At 42.8% G+C, this 20,704-nt stretch overlaps 1 protein-coding gene across 3 annotated transcripts in view; it reads right to left on the minus strand.

Annotated features, from left to right (window-relative positions):
• The window catches only part of CFAP299 (cilia and flagella associated protein 299), a 467,999-nt gene that overhangs the window by 318,909 nt on the left and 128,386 nt on the right, over positions 1-20,704 (minus strand). For 2 of the 3 annotated variants that reach the window (XM_061584792.1, XM_061584791.1), the window contains exon 3: positions 237-363. In XM_061584792.1, the coding sequence (XP_061440776.1) occupies positions 237-363 (127 nt within the window). The remainder of the gene's footprint in view (positions 1-236; positions 364-20,704) is intronic. The other variant, XM_061584793.1, reaches the window with a different exon arrangement.

Below are 20,704 nucleotides of genomic sequence, written 5' to 3' on the forward strand. Positions count from 1 at the left end.
TCATGCAGATCTTATTTGTCTATAGGACAATAGGATCTACTCCATCCTCTCCATGCCATCACACAGCCTACTGACATTGTCTTTAAGTAAAAATTCAAATGTCACTTGAGAAACTTCTGAATCTTCCCAGGTCACTCCAACAGGAAATTCACAAGCTTAGTTCTATTTAACATTTCCACATTGAGAACCCATAATAGTTGCAGGGTTTGGATGGTGGCTTTGTGTTACAAACTCACATTGTGGTACAGAACCTTCATTTCAAATTTACTCACAGACATTTTGCCGCTGCGGTTGGCTTCCTCCCTCTCTGCCAATGCCTTTAGAAAGTTGTCTTTTAGCTCTTTTCCTGCACTTGATATAGTTCTGGAAAAGAAAAGCCAGAATACATTTATTTCCTGATTTTTCTATCTTCGTCCTAATCCAGACCACTTTAAACAAGAATGAACAAGAACAACAAAAAGGGATCAATCCAAGAGGAGATTCAGCAGCACCTTGACAACGTTCCAAACCAAGATAACATATTAAAAATGGCTGCAGATTTTTAGTAAAGTCTTAATTATTAAACACAATCCCAACCTCTCAAATTAGGTTTTGGGGCACAATCCCAGCTGTGAACAGCAAGGCTGAACTGAGTGTCAGAATCACCACCACACCAAAGCTCTCCTGACTTGGGGCTGATTCACACAGGAGCTAAACTTCGAATGGAAAACAAAGCTTTTCCCATCGTGCTAGATTTTCAACGTTCACACATCTTCCAATCCGCTGTTTTCCAGTCACATTTAGTATCACTGTTTCCTTGTGGCCCCACCCCCAAATTTAGATGTTTGCTCCTTCCAGAGTATTGCTAATGGAGAAGGAAAACGGGTTTGCTGAAGCCGGGATAGCATGGGGGTGCAATTTACATGAAAAAGTGTCAGTTTCATTTCCTCCTGACATATTTATAGAAAAACCCCTTTTTTATTAAGTACTTATGAAATGCAATTTTTAGTGGAAGTGTGTGTGTGTGTGCACGTGCGCACATGCCTTCTGTCACATCAGTAATTGGGCATATGGAACTCAGAATGGAAAGGGGGGGTGCAATCCCCAAGACTGTTTGGGCTTAAAGGCTGAAGCCAGGAGAGCGCCTCAGCGTGAAATTGACATGACACTGACTAGACCCCCCCTCCTATTCCTAGTAAAACCCTTTCATCCTTTTTCTTTTTTAAAAATTAGGTAGTTGGAAACAGGGGTGTGTGTGTTTGTGTGTGTCTGTGTGTGTGTGTGCGCACAAAATGCTGCAATAAAAAGTTGCCACCCCCATCCCCACTGTGCAGGAAAATCGCAGGGGTAGTTCAGCTTCGCTTTTGCAAAGCCTGAGGGAGTTTGGGTGGAAAGAGTTGGAAAGAACAGGACTGAAGGAAGGCAGTTTACTCCGCAAGTAAGGGGCAAAAGAAAGGAGGGCTGCAGCAGTTTGGGAGCAGCCAGTCGGAAGTTACTTCTTGAGCGACGGGAAGTGAAATGGTCATGGAGAGTTTAGTGGGCAGAGAAAGGGGAGTATCTGAAGTGACGATCCACCCCCCAGCAAAAAACTTCAGAGGAAACAGCCTATATGGGAGGAGGGCAGCGAAGCAGAGACCGTTTTTCCTTCACTTATCACATTTTCAGTGGGTTGCTTTGATTCAAATTTAAAGGGAAAAGCAGTGACACACCTTCCCTTTGTCTGCAACGTCATGTAAACCATGTGAATTAAATGGGGGTGCAGGTGGCACCCATCTCACATTAAATCTCCGTGTGAACCAGCCCTTGCTGACCAAGGCAAAAATAGGGGCAATAAAAGGGGGTCCAGGCTGATGCAGCAGAGGTCCAGAACAGGACCATCACCGGTAGCTGGACTAACTTAGGATCCAGCAGCTCCTTGTGGGCTTTCCATAGGCATCTAGTCAGCCACTGCAAGAACAGCATGTTGAACTAGATAAGACTTTGGTCTGATCGAATGATCAGATGTTCTAATGATGTGCATTCAACAGCCCCATGGCAGTTGTACATACTATGTGTAACCATGAATCTATGATTTGACTGCAAGGATCAGAGCAATGCATGGGATCCCTGATATTAAAAAGCCATCTTGGCTTGCTTCCTGATGAGGTGGTTCCTTAGCTGGGTGTGATATGACTAAAGCAGACTTTCCTTTGTGTTATGCTGTTCTTCTAAATGTAAAAATTTAAAGCACAGGAGTACCTATTAAATATAGAAAAAACAGGGAACTCCACTAAATCCCCAGCTTTGCCACTGATATGGAATGACTTGCATATTATTTGCAACCCACTCGAATGAAAGTTTGGTAACCACCATGATGGTGGGGTCTGAACATTACAGTCCCATTACAAATACATGTAAGTGCATGTGCATGCACACATCTATATCAAAGCAGTGTGAAAATTCCAATGCACACCAGAAACATGACTGGCCTTCCCCATTCATCTTAATAAAAAGTGGACCTCCAGAGAAAAAGATGCCTATCAGGCAAGAGAGCTCCACATGCACATAGGAGCCCGCATGCCCACAGGGAACTGCTGGATATATTTCCGGTGGGAACAGTCAAGCTTCATACAGTCTTATTACACAGTCTCTGTTTTCCCGAGGAAGGGGAAAGTGGCAACTAGAAAAAGAAAAACGGTCGGAAGGGATTCTTTAGCCCCTGCTATGCATTTCTCCTGTATGACTAAGTTTACTTAACACTCAGCGACCTGAAAAAGCCTGTAAAAATAAATACTGAAAAGAAGTTATTTCCTCGGGGGGGGGGGGAAGTGGGGGAACTAGAGTATTTATTTTTTTTACAAAGGATCAGAGCTACACTTTTTAACTGGTTTGTAAACACTCAGTTATTCTATTGCTAATGTATTCATGCAATTGCACCCTTTCAATGCAGGACAAAGGCAATGCCGATAAGACAAAAACTGAAAGCTGTGTTTAATGGTTTAATGGTTAACTAGTTAGTTATGCATGCTATTACAGTGCAACACATACAGTCTAAGAGGTAATGTGCTTGTGCTTCTAGAGCCCATTTCTTCAGTCCTTCAGTTGTGGGATCTTAATTGTATTTTCGTTTATCAGAAAGGAAATGTTCCACAGGAACACGTGCAAGAACCCCAAGTTAAATTTCAGGCACAACCATCTGGGATATTTTGTAGCATGCTCAACAGTCAGAGTTATAGACAGTGAGAAGGATCTAGGATGCTGGTGGCAATGTTCATCATAATGGAAGATATGGAATTCATTTTTATTTGCTTTTTTCCCCACAGCTCAAAGCTGTGAAAAAAGACAGGGTATGTATTAAAAGACAGGAATAAATAAATCAAATTACTTTGGTTTTATGTGAATTTTGCATGTATGAATTACTTCAGTCTATTACTCCTGCATCTTTTGATGTGGGGAAAAATGCTAAGTGCCATTGGCGAACTGCTGACATCATAGAATACGGATGACAATCCCAACCAGAAGGTTCAATAATGCTTCCCCCAGGCACCTGGTTGGCCACTGTGAGAACAGGATGCTGGACTAGATGGGCCACTGGCCTGATCCAGCAGGCTCTTCTTATGTTCTTATGTTCTTATGAGAATAAGATGGAGGTCTAATCAGGGCCAGCCCTTGTTGATGTCCCAAGAGAAAAGTGTCACTGCCCTCCCCGCCATCTTACAGAAAAATACTAGCATGTGCAAGTTATTCATTAATGGAGTTTTATGACAAAGGTTACATAAAATGGCACCAGCCATTTCACCCAAACACACATTGCTTTCCAGCCAGAAGCAAATTTCATGTTTGCGAAGGTGTTCTCTGCAGTAGTCTTCTGTGTCTAATGCTACTTCACTATGTTGCCCCTAAAAGCAACTGCCTGGGCTGCTTGTGCTGACCCTCAACTGAAGAATCATCATCAAGCACCAGCCTTTGAGAATGCCTTGTAAAGAAGGACTAGATGCGATTCCCATTATCCTCACCAAGTCCTGCATCAACTACCACTACCAAGTCTAAAATCCCCCCAACAAAGTCACACTCCCTATATGACAAAGGTCATTGCAGGGCAACCAAATTCACAGTCAAAAGCCAAACCTAAAACCAGACCAGAATGCATACAGAAGAACTGTGTAATATCCAGGACGGCCTAGAGTTAACCTAGTCTATATAACACCTCCTCCACTCCATTTTACAACTATAGATGGGCTTTCTTCCCATGCCTAGGAGCATATTTCTCCCCCTCCCCGTCCCTAGCAACTGTTTTTTTTTTGTTCCAGCCTAAGGAAGAGTTCTAGGAAACTTGAAAGACTGCTTTCTACCTTGTGACATTTTAGTTGGCATCAATAAAAGTATTGGTTTTTTCTTCTAATGGGCCAACAAAGTCTCTGGCAAATTGACTGTGAAGAATATAAAATTTAACCAGTCAGAAGAAGGATCCTAGGACTGGAAGATGGCGACCTAATGATGGGACTTTGCTTATAGCACTTATGGAAGACCAAACAAGAGATGGATTGATTCCATAAAGGAAGCCACAGACCTGAGATCTGAACAGGGTGGTTCATGACAGATGCTATTGGAGGTCATTGATTCATAGGGTCGCCATAAGTCGTAATCAACTTGAAGGCACATGACAACAACAACAAACCACTAGGGGATACAGCTAGTCTGGCTTTTATTAACCCTTTATCTAGTGTACTACCTAACAATGATCCCAGATTTGTTAATATAAGGACTGCAACATGTTTATTCTACTCACCACTTTCCAAGGGTGCTGTGTGCCCTGCTTAGCACTAGAGACAGATCCAAATAATTGCAAGTTTTCAGAATTTTTCAAAGGAAGTGTCTATTATTTTTTCATCTACTATCCTTTGGTACATTGTATCTGTTTTAACACCATCAAACCTAATTAAGTCTGCATAACACCTTCTCCATTCCACTATACAGACAGAAAAATCCTACCTTACAAGGGAAAGGAAGATCCCGTGACAGAGCAACCAACCAGCACATCCAGCGTCCAGACATTTTGCTGCGGCCAAGGGAGGAGGCTTTTCCATTTTCACCTCCCACCCTAGCTCCACCAGCAGAACCCTTCTGGCAGAATATCTACACCAGGCGAGCTTTCTGCAGAAGTACTAGAATAGGGGACCTCCAAGTGGCATGAGGATCACATCACTGGTGGGCTTCCCTCTCCGTTAGTGGAGCAGCACGTGTGCCATATCCTAGGGCCCTTCACCAGCAGCAATAGGAGTGCGAAGGCTTGCGTTTTGCATCAAATCTTGAAACACAGTTCTTTCCCTTGGCTCACCTTTTCTTTTCTTGCTCTTTTCTCCTCCCCCACCCTTTTCCCCCTGCAACATCCAGTTCAGAACTTGAAAGCTTCTCACTGCTTGGGAACATGTTAGCTGGTCCTATTAAAAGTATTGCCTTATTGTTATTTATGACTATTTTCTAAATGAACTAACACGGCTGCCTGTTGTATTTAGAGTTAAACTGAACCCACATGTTCAATTATCTTACTCTAAAATAAATAAATAAAATGTATATTAGACACCAGCTGATAATTGCCTAATTCTTCAGAGCCAACTGTTTCTTCAACAAAGGATGGGCTGCCAATTTTTTCAAGAATTCTTTCTTTTGCCTCCTTCATTGCTACTGACAGATGAGATCACTGTGTTGGAATTATTAGTGACAACCATGCAAGTGAGGCTATAGTACTGTGGCTACATGGAATCCATCGACCAGAAACGCAGCAATCTAATCTCTTTTAAGAAACAGGTGTTCACTCAAGAAAAAAAATTTTTGCTTGGTGAGTACTTATCACATTTTTGTATCTAATCATTAAGAGTGATAAAAATAATGAGTTTTTGCATATATTATCCATTGTTTTTCATTTTTTCCCATGAGAACAGGGGATTCCAAAAACAAAGTTGGCCACAAGACACCTGCTGTGGAGAACTGGTTTATAGTTGATTATAAAGCAAAGAAACTGTGGATCAACACACCGCTTTATGTGAGTTTCAAAATACTGGCACTGAAGACATATTAAGGATTTCTTCCAATTCAGTTATACATTTCTACAGCACAAGGTGAGATTCTGACCTATTTGAGAACACTTGTGGCAAATATTTTATCCTAACATTCAACCACTCCATTTGTATACATAATCAGTGCAATTCAAAACAGGTTCCAATTGCAAAATTTTGGGTTCTAGACTTTTTGTGGCAGAAGCAGAAGGAAGCGGAGAAATGGTGTGTGGCACGTTAGCATTGACAAATATTGACGGGAAAACAGCACTGGAAAAAGGGTCATGAAGAGGGACAATGTTACAGTAAGTAAGAAGACATCAGACAGCCAGTGTGGTGTAGTGGTTAAGGTGTTGGACTGCAACCTGGGAGACCAGGGTTCGAATCCCCACACAGCCACAAAGCTCACTGGGTGACCTTGGGCCAGTCACTGCCTCTCAGCCTCAGAGGGAGACAATGGTAAACCCCCTTTGAATACTGCTTACCATGAAAACCCCATTCATAGGGTCGCCATAAGTCGGAATCGACTTGAAGGCAGTAATTTACATTTACAAGAAGACATCAGCCTCGGACCATCAACAATTATTTCAAATGCCACCTCTTCTTAGCAAAACTGGTCTCTACAAGCATTTACTTGTTAACAATAAAGCTAACTCTTCAGCTGAAGAGAGGAAGATCTTCCTGTGTGCAATGCATTTTTAAAACAGCTAATCTAATACATTTTCAACTTTCAAAGAAACAGTAATGAAACTGTCTTTGCTCTCTAGGTGATGTATATTCACTATTGATCTTTCAATGAGATCAGCAGGCCGCACGCAGAGATGCTCAGAACAACCTTTTGTAAACTGTTGGAGGTCAGTAATTTGCCGGATGCAAAACAAAAAAATCTGCTAACATTATCTACTGCTGGGACACAGGACTTTCAAGGACTCACAGATGAGCTGGAGGAGGAGTCCTGGAACTGGTTGTTCCAGCTGGACTGGTCCAATTCAGTGGCATGGCCAAATGATGCTATGTGGGAAATGATGGCAGAACAGCATATGTTTTAAATATCTACAGGCTAAAAGTGCAAGAACTTTGTGTTACATGGGATGAAGGATGATGCGGCAGTTCTAGGCTTACATCCCACAGTGATGGGCACATAAATATCATTGGTAATTAAGGTGTGCTAGGTTAGACTCCGGCCAGGCTTTTATATATGACATAAGGTAGCGCTCTTGAGCCTCCTCCCTTGTATGCTTTGTGCCATATATGAATGGCGTTAAGGGGAGAGGCCACAGTTCACAATTCAGAAGAACCACCAAATGAATTCATAGTCAAATGTAAATTTTCACTAGCTTTGGGGACTGACTAAAAAAACAAAATCCATTTAATATTAAGGTAGCTAAAGAAAAAGTAAAGACAAATGATTTCTTCACTCTCTAGTATCTCTTTGCAGACTACATCAAAGCATATATGCAAGAACTGGACCTGTCAACTGTTTTCCTCCGGCTATGGGACAAATATCAACACTCTCCTGTAAATGAAATAGAAAACACACAGTATTGTTAACCCTGCAATTATTTTATATAAGAAAAAAATATTTGCCCTGTATAATTATAAGCATGACTCATTCCATGGCTTGGGGTGAGTGGGAATGGAAATTTACTTACCTTTGGCTGATGTTACTTATCGTTCGATGTACCAAAGAAAGAAAGAAAGAAAGAAAGAAAGAAAGAAAGAAAGAAAGAAAGAAAGAAAGAAAGAAAGAAAGAAAGAAAGAAAGAAAGAAAGAAAGAAAGAAAGAAAGAAAGAAAGAAAGAAAGAAAGAGATCCATTTAAACCTCCATTTCAAAAACACTTTAAGGGGACAATCCAAATCTAAGTTCAGCTGGGAAGAGCAAGTTAAGATCTAGCAGACCCTCAGCTCAGCCTCCAACTCTGAGCTCAGCCAGATACATCACCATAAGTCCCACATCCCGGCTGAGCCATGGTTCATCCGAAGCCATCTTAAATGGCAAAAAAGGGGTAGGACTAGGCAGGGAGGGATTTATGTTGGATCCTAACTCTGTTCAGCTTAGTCAAGTGACCTACCAATCAGACAGAACTTACACCAACAAAAGACTTTTTTCTCTCTCCTGGGCTCAGCTGGCAATAGCCTCACTCCTGAATGGGATTTGGATCTGGGATACTTTACAACCCTTTAACGTAAACCAACATAAATTGCACCAGCTTCCCATAGTTAGGACTGCTCCCTCAAACTGAAGACTGAATTCTCACATACATTTTCAATCTGGTGCTGGTATCTTAAGGTTAAATAATATCTCACCTGTTATCCAGGAGGCACCAACAGTAGCATGTTTTAGACCCTTACTAAAAGCACATGTTCTTGTCCAACCATTGCTAATTACTGGTTTCTACTTTTGGGATTTTTGGCGTATTCTGCTTTTGGGTGGGGGATATTTCTATTTGTTGCATACTCATGATTATTTGTACATAATCATTAAATTGCACTTGGCAAGTGGGACTTGTATTCAGCATCTTTATATCTGGTGCCAAATGCAAGGTCCACTGGGATAGGTTCCATGGGGAAGCTCCCAACAGGAGCTGATCCCTGCCAAAAGCTGACTGGCAGCAGCTGCAAACTCTGCTTCCTTTGCCCACGCCATTTGCTTTCAAACCACGCAAGCAAAGGAACATTTGCCTGCCTGTTGGCGAATAGGAGGGAGCTATGTGTAGACCGGAAGGGGATAATATGGGAGGGGTGGAGAGCCACAATATTCAGAGGCTAGGCGGCAGATTCTGGAGAGGCGCGGGTAGCAGGCCAAGCCGGCATCGGGGAACCAGGGATAGATGCTTAATATCCATCCCTTGTTCCGGGCCTGTTTACCACCAGAAGATAACTGGGGAAGGCAGAACTCCATCCAATCTTCGACTGCTGTTGTGTAACACCAGGTCTGTGGTACAGAAAACATCACTCATCCACAATATGATCCTGGATGAGAACGCAGACTTGGTGTGTATTACGGAGACCTGGATGGATGAGGCCTCAGCTCCTATGCTTGGGGCCATGTGTCCGGCCGGTTTCCGATATGCACAGCAGCCGAGGATTGGTAGGCGGGGAGGGGGAGTGGCGGTCATCTATCAGGAATCTTTGTGTTTCACCAGACCCCCTCTCCACGAGACCAAGTTTGTTGATTGCATGTACTGGAGGCTGGGCCCAAAGGGCAGCTTAGGGATTCTACTTGTGTACCGCCCACCCCGCTGCACAGCAGAATCCCTGACTGAGGTGCTCGAGGTGATCTCAGGCGTGCGGTTGCTCTCCCCCAATCTTGTGGTGATGGGGGATTTCAATGTACACGCCGAGGATGTCCTCACAGGAGCCCCTCGGGATTTCATGGAAACCATGACTTCTTGGGATCTGCACCTTAGTAATATAGGGCCTACCCATGTAGCCGGTCATGCTCTCGACCTTGTGTTTGTCTCGGGAGGGGAGGAAAGTGCTCTGAAAATGGGGGTGATTTCTTCTAACCCCGAGTCATGGTCAGATCACCATCTGGTGAATATAGATCTCTCAATGCCACACGCCCTCCGCAGGGGACAAGGACCTATTAGGATGGTCCGCCCCAGACGCCCGATGGAGCCCAATGGATTCCTGAATGCGCTGGGTGATATGGAGCTGACTGAAGGGCGCCCGGTCGAATCCCTGGTGATGGAGTGGAATAAGGAGATCACTAGGGCAGTGGACCGGGTGGCTCCGAAACGTCCTCTCCACCTGAATAGAACTCAGACAGCACCCTGGTATACGCCACGGTTGCGGGGTCTGAGACAGGAGGTGAGACGACTTGAGCGCCGGTGGCGGAAAGTTCACACTGAAGACGATCGGACACGGGTTAGAGCAGCAATAGCTGCCTACCAAGTGGCAACAAAGGCAGCAAAGAGAGATTTCTTTGCTGCCTCTATTGCGTCAGCAGAGTGCTGTCCCAGGAGACTGTTCCAAGTGGTCCGAAGCCTGGTCGGTCCAGTTGCTCAGGAACCCATGGAACATTCTAAAACCTCCTGTGATACCTTTGCTAAACACTTTGCTGATAAAATCAAGCGCCTGAAGAGCATGCTTCCGCTCGCCATGGAGACAGGAAGTGGGCCAGAGTCAGCCAGTTGCATTCCGGTCTGTTGGGATCGGTTTCAGCCTCTTCTCTCTGAGGAAGTGGACAAGGTGCTCGGTACTGTGAAGCCAACCACCTGTCTGGTTGATCCTTGCCCATCATGGCTCATTATGAGCTGTAAAGAGAGACTGAGCGAAGGAATCAAGGCGGTGGTGAATGCATCCTTGAAAGAGGGTGCAATGCCATCAGCCCTCAAGGAAGCGGTTATAAAGCCCATCCTAAAAAAACCGTCCTTGGATCCCCAAGAGCTAAACAACTTTCACCCAGTCTCTAACTTACCATTCTTGGGCAAGGTGATTGAGAAGGTGGTGGCTGCGCAGTTACAGACACACTTGGAGGAAACGGATTATTTAGATCCATTCCAATCGGGTTTCAGGACTGGTCATGGAACGGAAACAGCCTTGGTCGCTCTGGTAGATGATATGAGGAGGGCATTGGATAGAGGTGAATACACCTTCCTTGTCCTCCTGGACCTCTCAGCAGCTTTCGATACCGTTGACCACGGTATCCTTTTAAATCACCTAGAAGGATTAGGAATAGGAGGCACTGTTTTGCAGTGGTTCCGTTCCTATCTCTCGGATAGGCAGCAACGGGTGGCATTGGGAGATGAGGTTTCAGACCCTTGGCCTCTTCATTGTGGAGTGCCACAGGGCTCTATCCTCTCTCCCATGCTATTCAACATCTATGTGAAACCGGTGGGGGCTATCATCAGGAGTTTTGGGTTGCAGTGTCATCAATATGCAGATGACACTCAGCTCTATCTCTCATTTAAATCCTTACCGGAGTTGGCTGTGAACACCATGTCCAAGTGCCTGGAATCCGTAAGTGGATGGATGGGAGAGAATAGGCTGAAGCTGAACCCCAATAAGACTGAGGTGTTACTTGTGGGAGATAAAAGAAGGTTAGGAATTACTGACCTGACACTTAATGGGGTGAGTTTACCCCTGAAGGACCAGGTTCGCAGTCTTGGGGTCATTCTTGACTCCCAGCTGTCCATGGAGGCTCAGATTACAGCAGTAAGCCAGGCAGCTTGGTATCAATTACATCTGATACAGAGACTGCGACCCTACCTTCCTGTTCATCTGCTCCCCCAAGTGATACATGCCCTGGTCTCCTCTCGCTTAGACTACTGCAACGCGCTCTACGTGGGGTTACCCACGGTCCGGAAATTACAGCTGGTACAAAATGCGGCGGCATGCTTGATTAAGCATAGTCACCGCTGGGATCATATCACCCCAGTGTTATTAGATCTTCACTGGCTACCAGTTGTTTACCAGGCCCAATTCAAGGTGTTGGTGTTGACCTTTAAAACCCTATACGGTTTCGGCCCAGTATATCTGAAGGAACGCCTCCAGAATCATTGATTATGCCGCCTGACGAGATCAGCCTCGCAAGACCTTCTCTCGGTCCCACCAGTGAGAACAGCTAGGCTGGTACGGACCAGAGAGAGGGCATTTTCTATTGTGGCCCCCACCCTTTGGAACTCCCTCCCTTTTGATCTCAGACATGCTCCCTCCTTGTCAAGCTTTCGACGAGCCTTAAAGACCTGGCTATTCAGGCAGGCCTACCAGATTGGGACAGATTAATTTTATGTTATTATGAACTGAAGGATTTATTTATTTATTTATTATTTATTTATTGCACTTTTAAACCGCCCTTTAGCAACAGGCTCTCAGGGCGGTGTACAACAGAATAAAACCACATTTAAAAAACCAGCGAATGTGGATTACAACATATAGATATAAAAACACATTAAAAACAGATTAAGACAAAATTAATAGAGATTACAATTAATTAATTATAAAATTAAAATTAAAACTAAGATTAAAATGCCTGGGCAAAGAGGTAGGTCTTTACCTGGCGCCGAAAAGATATCAAAGAAGGCACCAGGCGTATCTCGTCAGGGAGGGCATTCCATAATTCGGGGGCCACCACTGAGAAGGCCCTAGATCTCGCTATTGCTCTCCGGGCCTCCTTGTGAGTTGGAACCCGGAGAAGGGCCTTCGACGTCGAGCGCAGCGAACGGGTAGGTTCATAGTGGGTTTTTAGCTTAAATTTGGTTATGCTGATATTTATATGTATTGTTTTTAATTTTGTTGTACGTCGCCTAGAGTGTCCCTAACCCGGACAGATAGGCGACTGAAAAATAAAATTTATTATTATTATTATTATTCCTTTCAGACTGTCTTGAACATTGTTCAAACAAACACTGACTTCAAGGCAGTCTGCAAAGGGAAGTGCTGCAAACTAGCCAGCCAAAGAAAGGAGGGTCTGCAGCCTGAACCAAGGCATCCACGGCTGACTTCTGTACGAGTGGCCATATCACTGCCTTTTTCAAGGTGTACGCTCCCTCATGAAATGAAGGGTTAAACCATGTTTCAGACTCAAACCTCCTCAGCTAGCTTTAATAAGCCAAGAGGAACAGAGACCATGAGAGCATATGGTCGGACACAGAGCTGCAAGCACCTTGTCCACATCATCAGGCTGCATTAAGTGCAAGTGATACCGTAACACATCACAGGCTGCGGCACTGGACATTTTGACTGGAACTGCCAAGGTCTCTCTGGCTGAATGATTTTATCCTCAAAATGTGCAAATCATAGCAGGACTTCGAGGCTCCAGGAGTCCTTCCCAGAGTGGGAGTCAGCAACCTCTAGACTACCCAAAAGAGTTCTGCCAGCTGGCTGCTTAAGAATGCAATGTAGGCTGCCAAGTGCACCTTCTTTGCCACTTGCACTGTCACTGATAGGCACAACTATGTGCGCTAACCAATGTGAGACCTGCACCATTTGTGCTTGTCCAGATTGCACCATAGCTTGTAGCTCCCCAGAATACCAGGAGCCAACAAAGCCAGAGAAAGATGCTCAGAAGTGATCATGTTAACTGCCCATCTCATCTTGCTGTTCACAGCAAGACCAGGACATTGACAGGATTGTCAGCTTTCACCCCTAGAAAATCCCCCAGAACATTCAGGAATCCATCTGAGTGGGCCCACCACTTGTATTATAGAGAAATTTCATACACATGTAGCAATGCACTTCTATATATGAAGGAAGGTATATCAGCTTTCAAACACTCTTCCCTCACATGGCCTGCGTTAAGAGAGAGCTACTCTTTACAATGACTAATTGGATTAGGAAGTTACTTTTTAAAAGAAAGCTTAAACTCTTACCATTTCAGACATATTTGGCACACATTCAATTGAAAAATGAGCTATAAAACTCTTGATTGCTACTTACATAATCTAACACACAGGAAATACCTTTGGAAGGACCTTAATCCCACGTATTTTATTGTTGAATAAAATGAACAAATAATTGTAAAAACTACACGTAGTATATGATACATGAAACTCTATGAAGACTCTTTTTTCTTTTTCTTTTTTTTTAGAAAATACTTTGGTTGCTTATGCACTTTATTTGAACAGTTTCCATGGTTATCATAGCTTTGGCTGACAAGAAGAAACCTACACCTGACATAATATTGGCACTGATATCACGAACAGTTAACAGCAAGCTACCAGCAACGTGGGCCTGTCATTTATCCAACATTCACAACTTTTTAAAAAGGTTATTTTATCAGCTCTAGGCTAAGTTCATTAAAAGGGAAAAAACCCACTGCTGTCAAGGTTTTTTTGGGTTGTTGTTTTTTTCTCAAAGAAGTGCTTTAATGTGCTTCCTAATGTGATTAACAGAGCTAACATGAAGGGGGGACCTTGTCCTGAATTTCTGATTCCAGATAAAGTGCCCAACTCACAGTAATAAATCGGGCAATCAGATGGCAGCCCAGAGCCAGAAGTCTGACTTGGATGTAGTAATCTACCCATTTCAAAAAAGGCAGCACTTCTTCCTACAGGACATCATTAATGTATGGGATTCAGTATCACAAGGTGTGGTGATGCCTACTAGCTATGGCTCAAATTTGGCAAATGCATAGAAAGCCAGTCTACCCAAATAGACCTGTTTTGCTTAATGGTGAGGGAATTGCCTCAGGTGGCAGATGCTGGGAGAAATCAGTAGCAGCCCCCTGGCTCTTCCTCCAGAGCCCCCCAGCCCCCCTCTCCCCAGCTCCCTAATCTGGCCTGCTGCCTCAGATACAAGCAAGACTGTGAATTTGGGATCCAATCAATCGGGATACCAATCTCTGGCCTATGTACTAAAGTTATTTGGGTCCTCCAATTAATGTTCAGATTTGCTCAGCTAGCAACCCAGTGGAACAGGAAGTAACCTTAAACTCAAGACTGTGACCGAAACAAATCCATCGGTGTACAAAGCTGAATGATACTGTGAAATGTAAAAAAATAACGATAATAAAATAAAACTTTTAGAAAATAAAACTATGGAATTTATGCAAATAAGGCAACTTAAATTACATATGATGAAACTTAAAGCAACTTAATATGACACAATTATATAAACGAATTAATAGTTTATTGGTATGAACTAATTAATAGCATTGACAAAGCAAGTTGTAAGTTCCTAGCATAATTCATAGTTACCCATCTAAAGCAGTAGGCCAGGCCTTGTGGCCTTCTGCAAGGCGAAACAGGGCAGGTAGCAGGGATCAGGAAAGAAGACCTCCCTCCCAGAAATAATTAACCACACATACTATAAGCCTTTAATATTGATCAGAAAGTGGAGCAAGGGGTTGAACTTTTTCTCTCTTTGACATCAATTTCATTATTCATGCGGGCAGACTCACATAAAATGTAGACCCTGAATTACCATAATCTACCTGGGAGGAAGATCCTCCGTGGCGCAGAGTGGTAAGCGGCGGTAACGCAGCCGAAAGCTCTGCTCACGGCCGGAGTTCGATTCCAACAAAAGGAGGAAGTCGACTCTCCGGTAAAAGGGGTCGAGGTCCACTCAGCCTTCCATCCATCCGTGGTCGGTAAAATGAGTACCCGGCGTATGCTGGGGGGTAAAGAAAGGCCGGGGAAGGAACTGGCAATCCAACCCCATATATACGGTCTGCCTAGTAAACGTCGCAAGACGTCACCCTAAGAGTCGGAAACGACTCGCACTACAAGTGCGGGGACACCTTTACACCTTTACCTGGGAGGGGGAAGGAAGCGAGTACCTGGGACCCTTGCTTCATCAGCAGAGCTCTTTGACACCCTCTGTGTTTCCACTTTTGCTTTAGTTTCATGGTTGTTTTTCTGCTACTCTCCAGGATGTCAAGTTCTCAACAACAAGTGAAATCTAGCACAAAGTTCCATGCGGCTTACACAGAAATGACACAAAGACTACACAGTGTCTTCCATCTTAATCCATCATGGCTGCTCTCCAGTCTGCTTTCAACTCACCGTAGCTGGCGGTTATGCAGGCCTAGCAGGGCACAAATTAAGAGAGACCAGCACTTGTAGCTAGAACCTCTGGGAGCCTCAATGCCCTCCCCACCATTTCCCTTGTGCTGCCATCTGTCTCCTTTGGAGGAAATATGAGGGCGCCAGCTGTTAATCGTCTAGCCTGGTAAGAAGACCCCACCTCCCTTCTGAACTGTATTGAAGGCAAGCTGCTGAGGCTCCTTGGAGTGCACTAAGACCAGCACCAACAGCTGGAACTTTGTTTGTCAAGTACCTAAGAACAAAGAAAGTTACGTCAAAATAATTTTTGATAATATTGAATTTCTTCTATGTTTAATATATTGTTGATTCTTCCCCTATCTGAAATTATTTATTATGTTTTGCAAACTGGTTTCTCCCCACCCCACCCAAAGCTTTGTATTTTGACAATAAGTGGATGCTTGTTGTAAACTGCTTTGGGCACAGCTCTCTGCGGAAAGGAAGTACATATAGAAATAAATCTCAGATATGATGGATGACGTTACCCCGTCACCAGCATTTAAGAGTCAAGTGCCAGTACCAGTCAGCTTCTGTTCGTGGAATGAGTAGAGGGTGACATCTTGTCTTTCGCCTCTGGTAGCAAAATGACTTACATCAGTCCTGGGTCTATCAATAGCTACTAGCCATGATAGCTAAATGCAAATCCCATGTGGAGAGGCAGTATACCCTTGAACATCAGGTGCTTGGGAACAAGTAACAGGGAACATTGTTTTTATGCCCTCCTTGCTAGTTGCCAGGGGCCTCTGGTCAGCCATTGCTGGAAACACAATGGTAGGTTAGGTGTGCATAATTAATCGTTTTATTGTAATATATAAAATGAACAGGTGGTATTCAATGCTAGTCCTTCCCAGAACAGACCCATTGAAGTTAACAGGAATGACTAGTTTAGATTCATTAATGTCAATGGGTCTACTCTGAGTAGGACTTAGTTGAATACAAACCTGTCTTAATCTGTATACCGCCTTGCAATTTTAGATGAAAGTACAGTTTAGAAATATTTTAAATAAAAAATAATTTAGCAAACTTTTAAAAATAAAAACCAGAAGGCTGCCTGAACTGTATATAGTATCAATACAGTAATAGGCAGTAATGTTCATTCAAGATAAGCTGTATTTTATAAATTGCAAATAGTTAATATTTGTACTCTGGAGAAAGATCACTTATTTCGTGGTCAGATTAAAAATGTAGAAGTGATATGGAGACTGGTATTATTAACTGGCCTCACAAACAGACAACCAAGAGAACTGGCAGAGTGGTAACCAATACAACCTAATTTCCTTGTTATATGTTAACGTCCAAGTTAAAATGTGACATTTGTCTTAAATGTAAACATTGTAAGGCTTCCAGTGTGTAATTTAAGAAACAGAAATTGGAAACATGGGTAAATGAAAAAGATCTTTTTTTTAAAAAAAAAAGAGTGATTTGATTATCCTAATGTTTTGACCAGTATATTTTTGAGTTGTGATGTATGTAATATCTTGGCTTCATATACAGGTTATGGGTTGTATCCAGTGGTAGTCATACGCAAAACATACGCACTGAAATGAATGAACAAGTCAGTCATGTCCGTTAATTTTAATGGGTTTACTCTATGACTAACACTGGATACAACCCTATATCCAGTATAACATGATCTTGAAAGATAAAAATCCTACAAGAAAGCTGTTGTGGCTGTCGGTGAACTGATGTGAAATACTCCTCATAGGATTGCGGCTCCCAGAACACAGAACATTTAATACAGAACATGTGAAACCTTTATCCCAAAGACACTTCAAAATTTCTCCATCCATAGTTGAAGCCCTCTAAACTCTTAAAGCACAAGCTTTTCTAACATTAAACTTGCTTTTCAAAGAAAGCTTGTGGTTTGAGGAGCCTTGGAATCTTATAAATATATTTTCACAGGCAGCTTTGGAGAAATAACTATGCAAAATCTAAGAAGCACAGACATCAAAAGTATAAAAAATGCATGAACCTTGGATCATACTATACAAGAGGCACTTTTAAAAATAAACACTTTTAGATCAAATCATAATATTAATCTATTTTAAGGAAAAATAAAGCATCTGTTATACGATTAAGCACTTTTGCTATACAAGGCATCAGTTCTTGTAACATAGCAGGCCTTGGAAAGTAAGACATCAAAGTAAAAATACTTATCAAGACCTAAACAACACTTATTGAAGGGTAACAAATGAAAAGCTTAGCAATAATAATCTCAAGAGATTTTCAACTTTTCGCTCTCAAAGTTACATGTTTCTAAAAAGCTATGCAAACAAGCAATCAGCTTTTGCAACTCTTGCACAAAAATCCCACAGATTTCTTCTGAAGAAGAGAAAAACCTAGTTCCTACACCTCTGCATCTTTTGCCTTGCACAAGTTGTTTCTTGCATGATTTGGACCTGAAATAGTCATCTTCCTGATCAGAGAGGAAGATGCAGTGAGAGATGAGAAAGAAATCTACTGGGCCAAAAAGGGTCCACACAGCAAATAGTGGAGCACAACAGCTGTCTAGGCACTAGTTGCTAAATGCACCGTTGCAACGGATGGCAAAGTAGGAGAAGTCCCCCATGGGCACACATGCATAGGATTTGCCTACCAGAGTGATTTCACACGGGCCAAGTTTACCATGATTCATACTGACCTGACCATATGGCCAATCTCTAAAACATTCTGGAGTACTTAACATATAGACACAAGTACATTAGCCCTGACAGACAATGCAAGTCCCTGAGTGAACTAAGCCAAAAATACGCTTAGAAGCCTTAATCCACCCTATGGTGCTGAGGCACTACATTTACACAATTAGCTGGACTGGAATTCAAATGATGGCTCCACACAGCACCGGGAGCAGCACACCTGGCGAGGTGGAACTACACAAACAGCCTCCCGGCAAGGGTGCTGCTGCTACTTAGCAAGAGGAACAAGGCGGCAGTGGGGTTGGGACTACACAGACACACCACTAAACCAGAGCTTGGAAAAGTTACTTTTTTAAACTACAACTCCCATCAGCCCCAGCCAGCCTGGCCACTAGATTGGGCTGATGGGAGTTGTAGTTCAAAAAAGTAACTTTTCCAAGCTCTGCACTAAACCCAATGTGGCAGAGCCAATGTGGTGCTCCTATCAGTGCACATGTGCAGCCCTGGTCTCACCTGAGAGCAGTAGTCAATATAGAGCTATTTCATTCACTAATGCCCTTCCCCATGGCTGGGATCCTTCTATATTGTTTACTCAGCCAAAAGTGCACTGAATTATAAATCAGTCCTTGAAAAACACTGGGATATATAAACACTGGGATGCAATGGTCTGGCAAAACTGTCTGGATTCTCCATAAAAAAACAAGTCAACAAAGGGTGGTAATTCCAGCATGAATGGCGAGTGTGGAAGCACCCCAGACTCAACATGACACCATAAGAGCCCTGACTGAAATTTTAGACTGCTCTTGAGGGAATTTTTCTGGTTAAAATGAATGTTGCCCATTTGAAAGCACTTGAAAGCATAATCCAGGACCTTAAGTATAGGAGAAGATGTCTCTTTTTAACAATGCTACAATGGTAAGGTGAGGGTTTGCTCCATTTCTTTAGGCCCTTTTCAAAACCAACTTTTTAATATATTTTCCTCCTCATAACTCAAACTTGTTTAAAAACTCAAATCCAGAAACTGAGCCCATAAATCCTCAGTTAACCTTCGCATGAGCAGTGTAACATCAGATATTCATGGATACTGAGAGCAACCACTTCCATGAATGGAGATCTCTCAGTCCCCAACACATACTCCTCATAGAAGGACCTGTTCTAATGTCCATGAGTATTGCACACTGCTCATACATGTAAACTGTTCATGTGACCAGTTATTTGTTAGAGTTAACTAACTGACAGAACATTTGCATCAGCGTAAGACATGCAGGTTACTAGGCAGTCTAGTTAAATCTACGATTATCCTGTTCTCTCAGTCCATGTCCCTTTTTTCTAGAGCTTACTACGGGAATGTCTAGCCACATGCCATATCTCCGGTATAACAACATTTAAGCGCCTCCATAAGACATATCTTTTCACCCTGACCCATTCATTGCAGCTTCTTTCCTTCTCCTTCTTAGTATCTTTGATTTGGACTATATGGGTTGGATCCAAAATAAGATAGTCATGCTCAGGCCCCATTGAAATCAATGGGAAAAGTCATGAGCAACTTTCATCCCATTGATTTCAGTAGGATCTAAGCAAAGTAACTGAATCAGGATCCAACCCTGAGACTGAAAGGAATGGCTGTTTTCTTTTTTAAATGGGTAATAAATAAATAAATGTTTATTTACAATTTGCACCCCACCTTCACTAGAAAAATATGTACAGGGCAGCACCACTATGACCAAAAATTTAAATAATAAACCAATAAATCAATAACCTTGACAAAAATAAAAAAGGAATAAAATAGCAGAGGCTAAATAAAACGTTGAAACATCAACAAAAAATGCCAAGTTAAAAATCATTCAGCTGGTATTTTAAGAGGTCTGGAGAAAATACTAGTATGTCTTTCTAGAGCCAGGCAAAGAAAGTGCCATGCAAGGTTCCCTGTGGAGAGTGTTCCACAAATAAAGCACCACAACAGAGAAGGCCCTTTCAACACAGTTGCCATCCACTTAACTTCAGAAGGTGGGGACCTGCAGACAAGAGGATCTGGCATAGATCTTAATGCAAAGGAAAGTACATGTGAGAAAAGATGCTCTTCCAAGTATCCAGGTCCCAAGCCATATAAATAACAATGTATGTTAAAGAGTATTTTTCTTAAGTCAGTCAAAACACTTATGCAGGAAGTGATATGTAAAATCCTCTTATCCTCTTATACACTTTTCCCACATTCCATTTTCAGCAACAGAAACCAACATCTTGTCTTGATTAGACAACCCAACTGAGGATAGCTTTTTTTATTTTTCTGAACCGCTGAAGGCTTAAACAAAAGATGACTGGCCAAAGCTCCACTTAAAATGATCTCAGCGAGGAAAAGGGGAGGAAGAAACACATACCTGTGCACTTTAGCTAACAGGTGGCGCAGTTAGTAACAATGAATGAATACAGCACTTGTAAGGGGGGGAAGCCTTAAGTGAGCACACTTCACCACAATCCTCTTATCTCTTCATGCTTGGCTGCCTGACCATTCTCCACTTCAATTACCAGCCCGTTATTATGCAAATGAGATGGAAGCCAGAAGTC

This window comes from Rhineura floridana, chromosome 9, assembly GCF_030035675.1.
Source record: "Rhineura floridana isolate rRhiFlo1 chromosome 9, rRhiFlo1.hap2, whole genome shotgun sequence".
In the NCBI taxonomy this organism is placed as follows: Eukaryota; Metazoa; Chordata; class Lepidosauria; order Squamata; family Rhineuridae; genus Rhineura; species Rhineura floridana.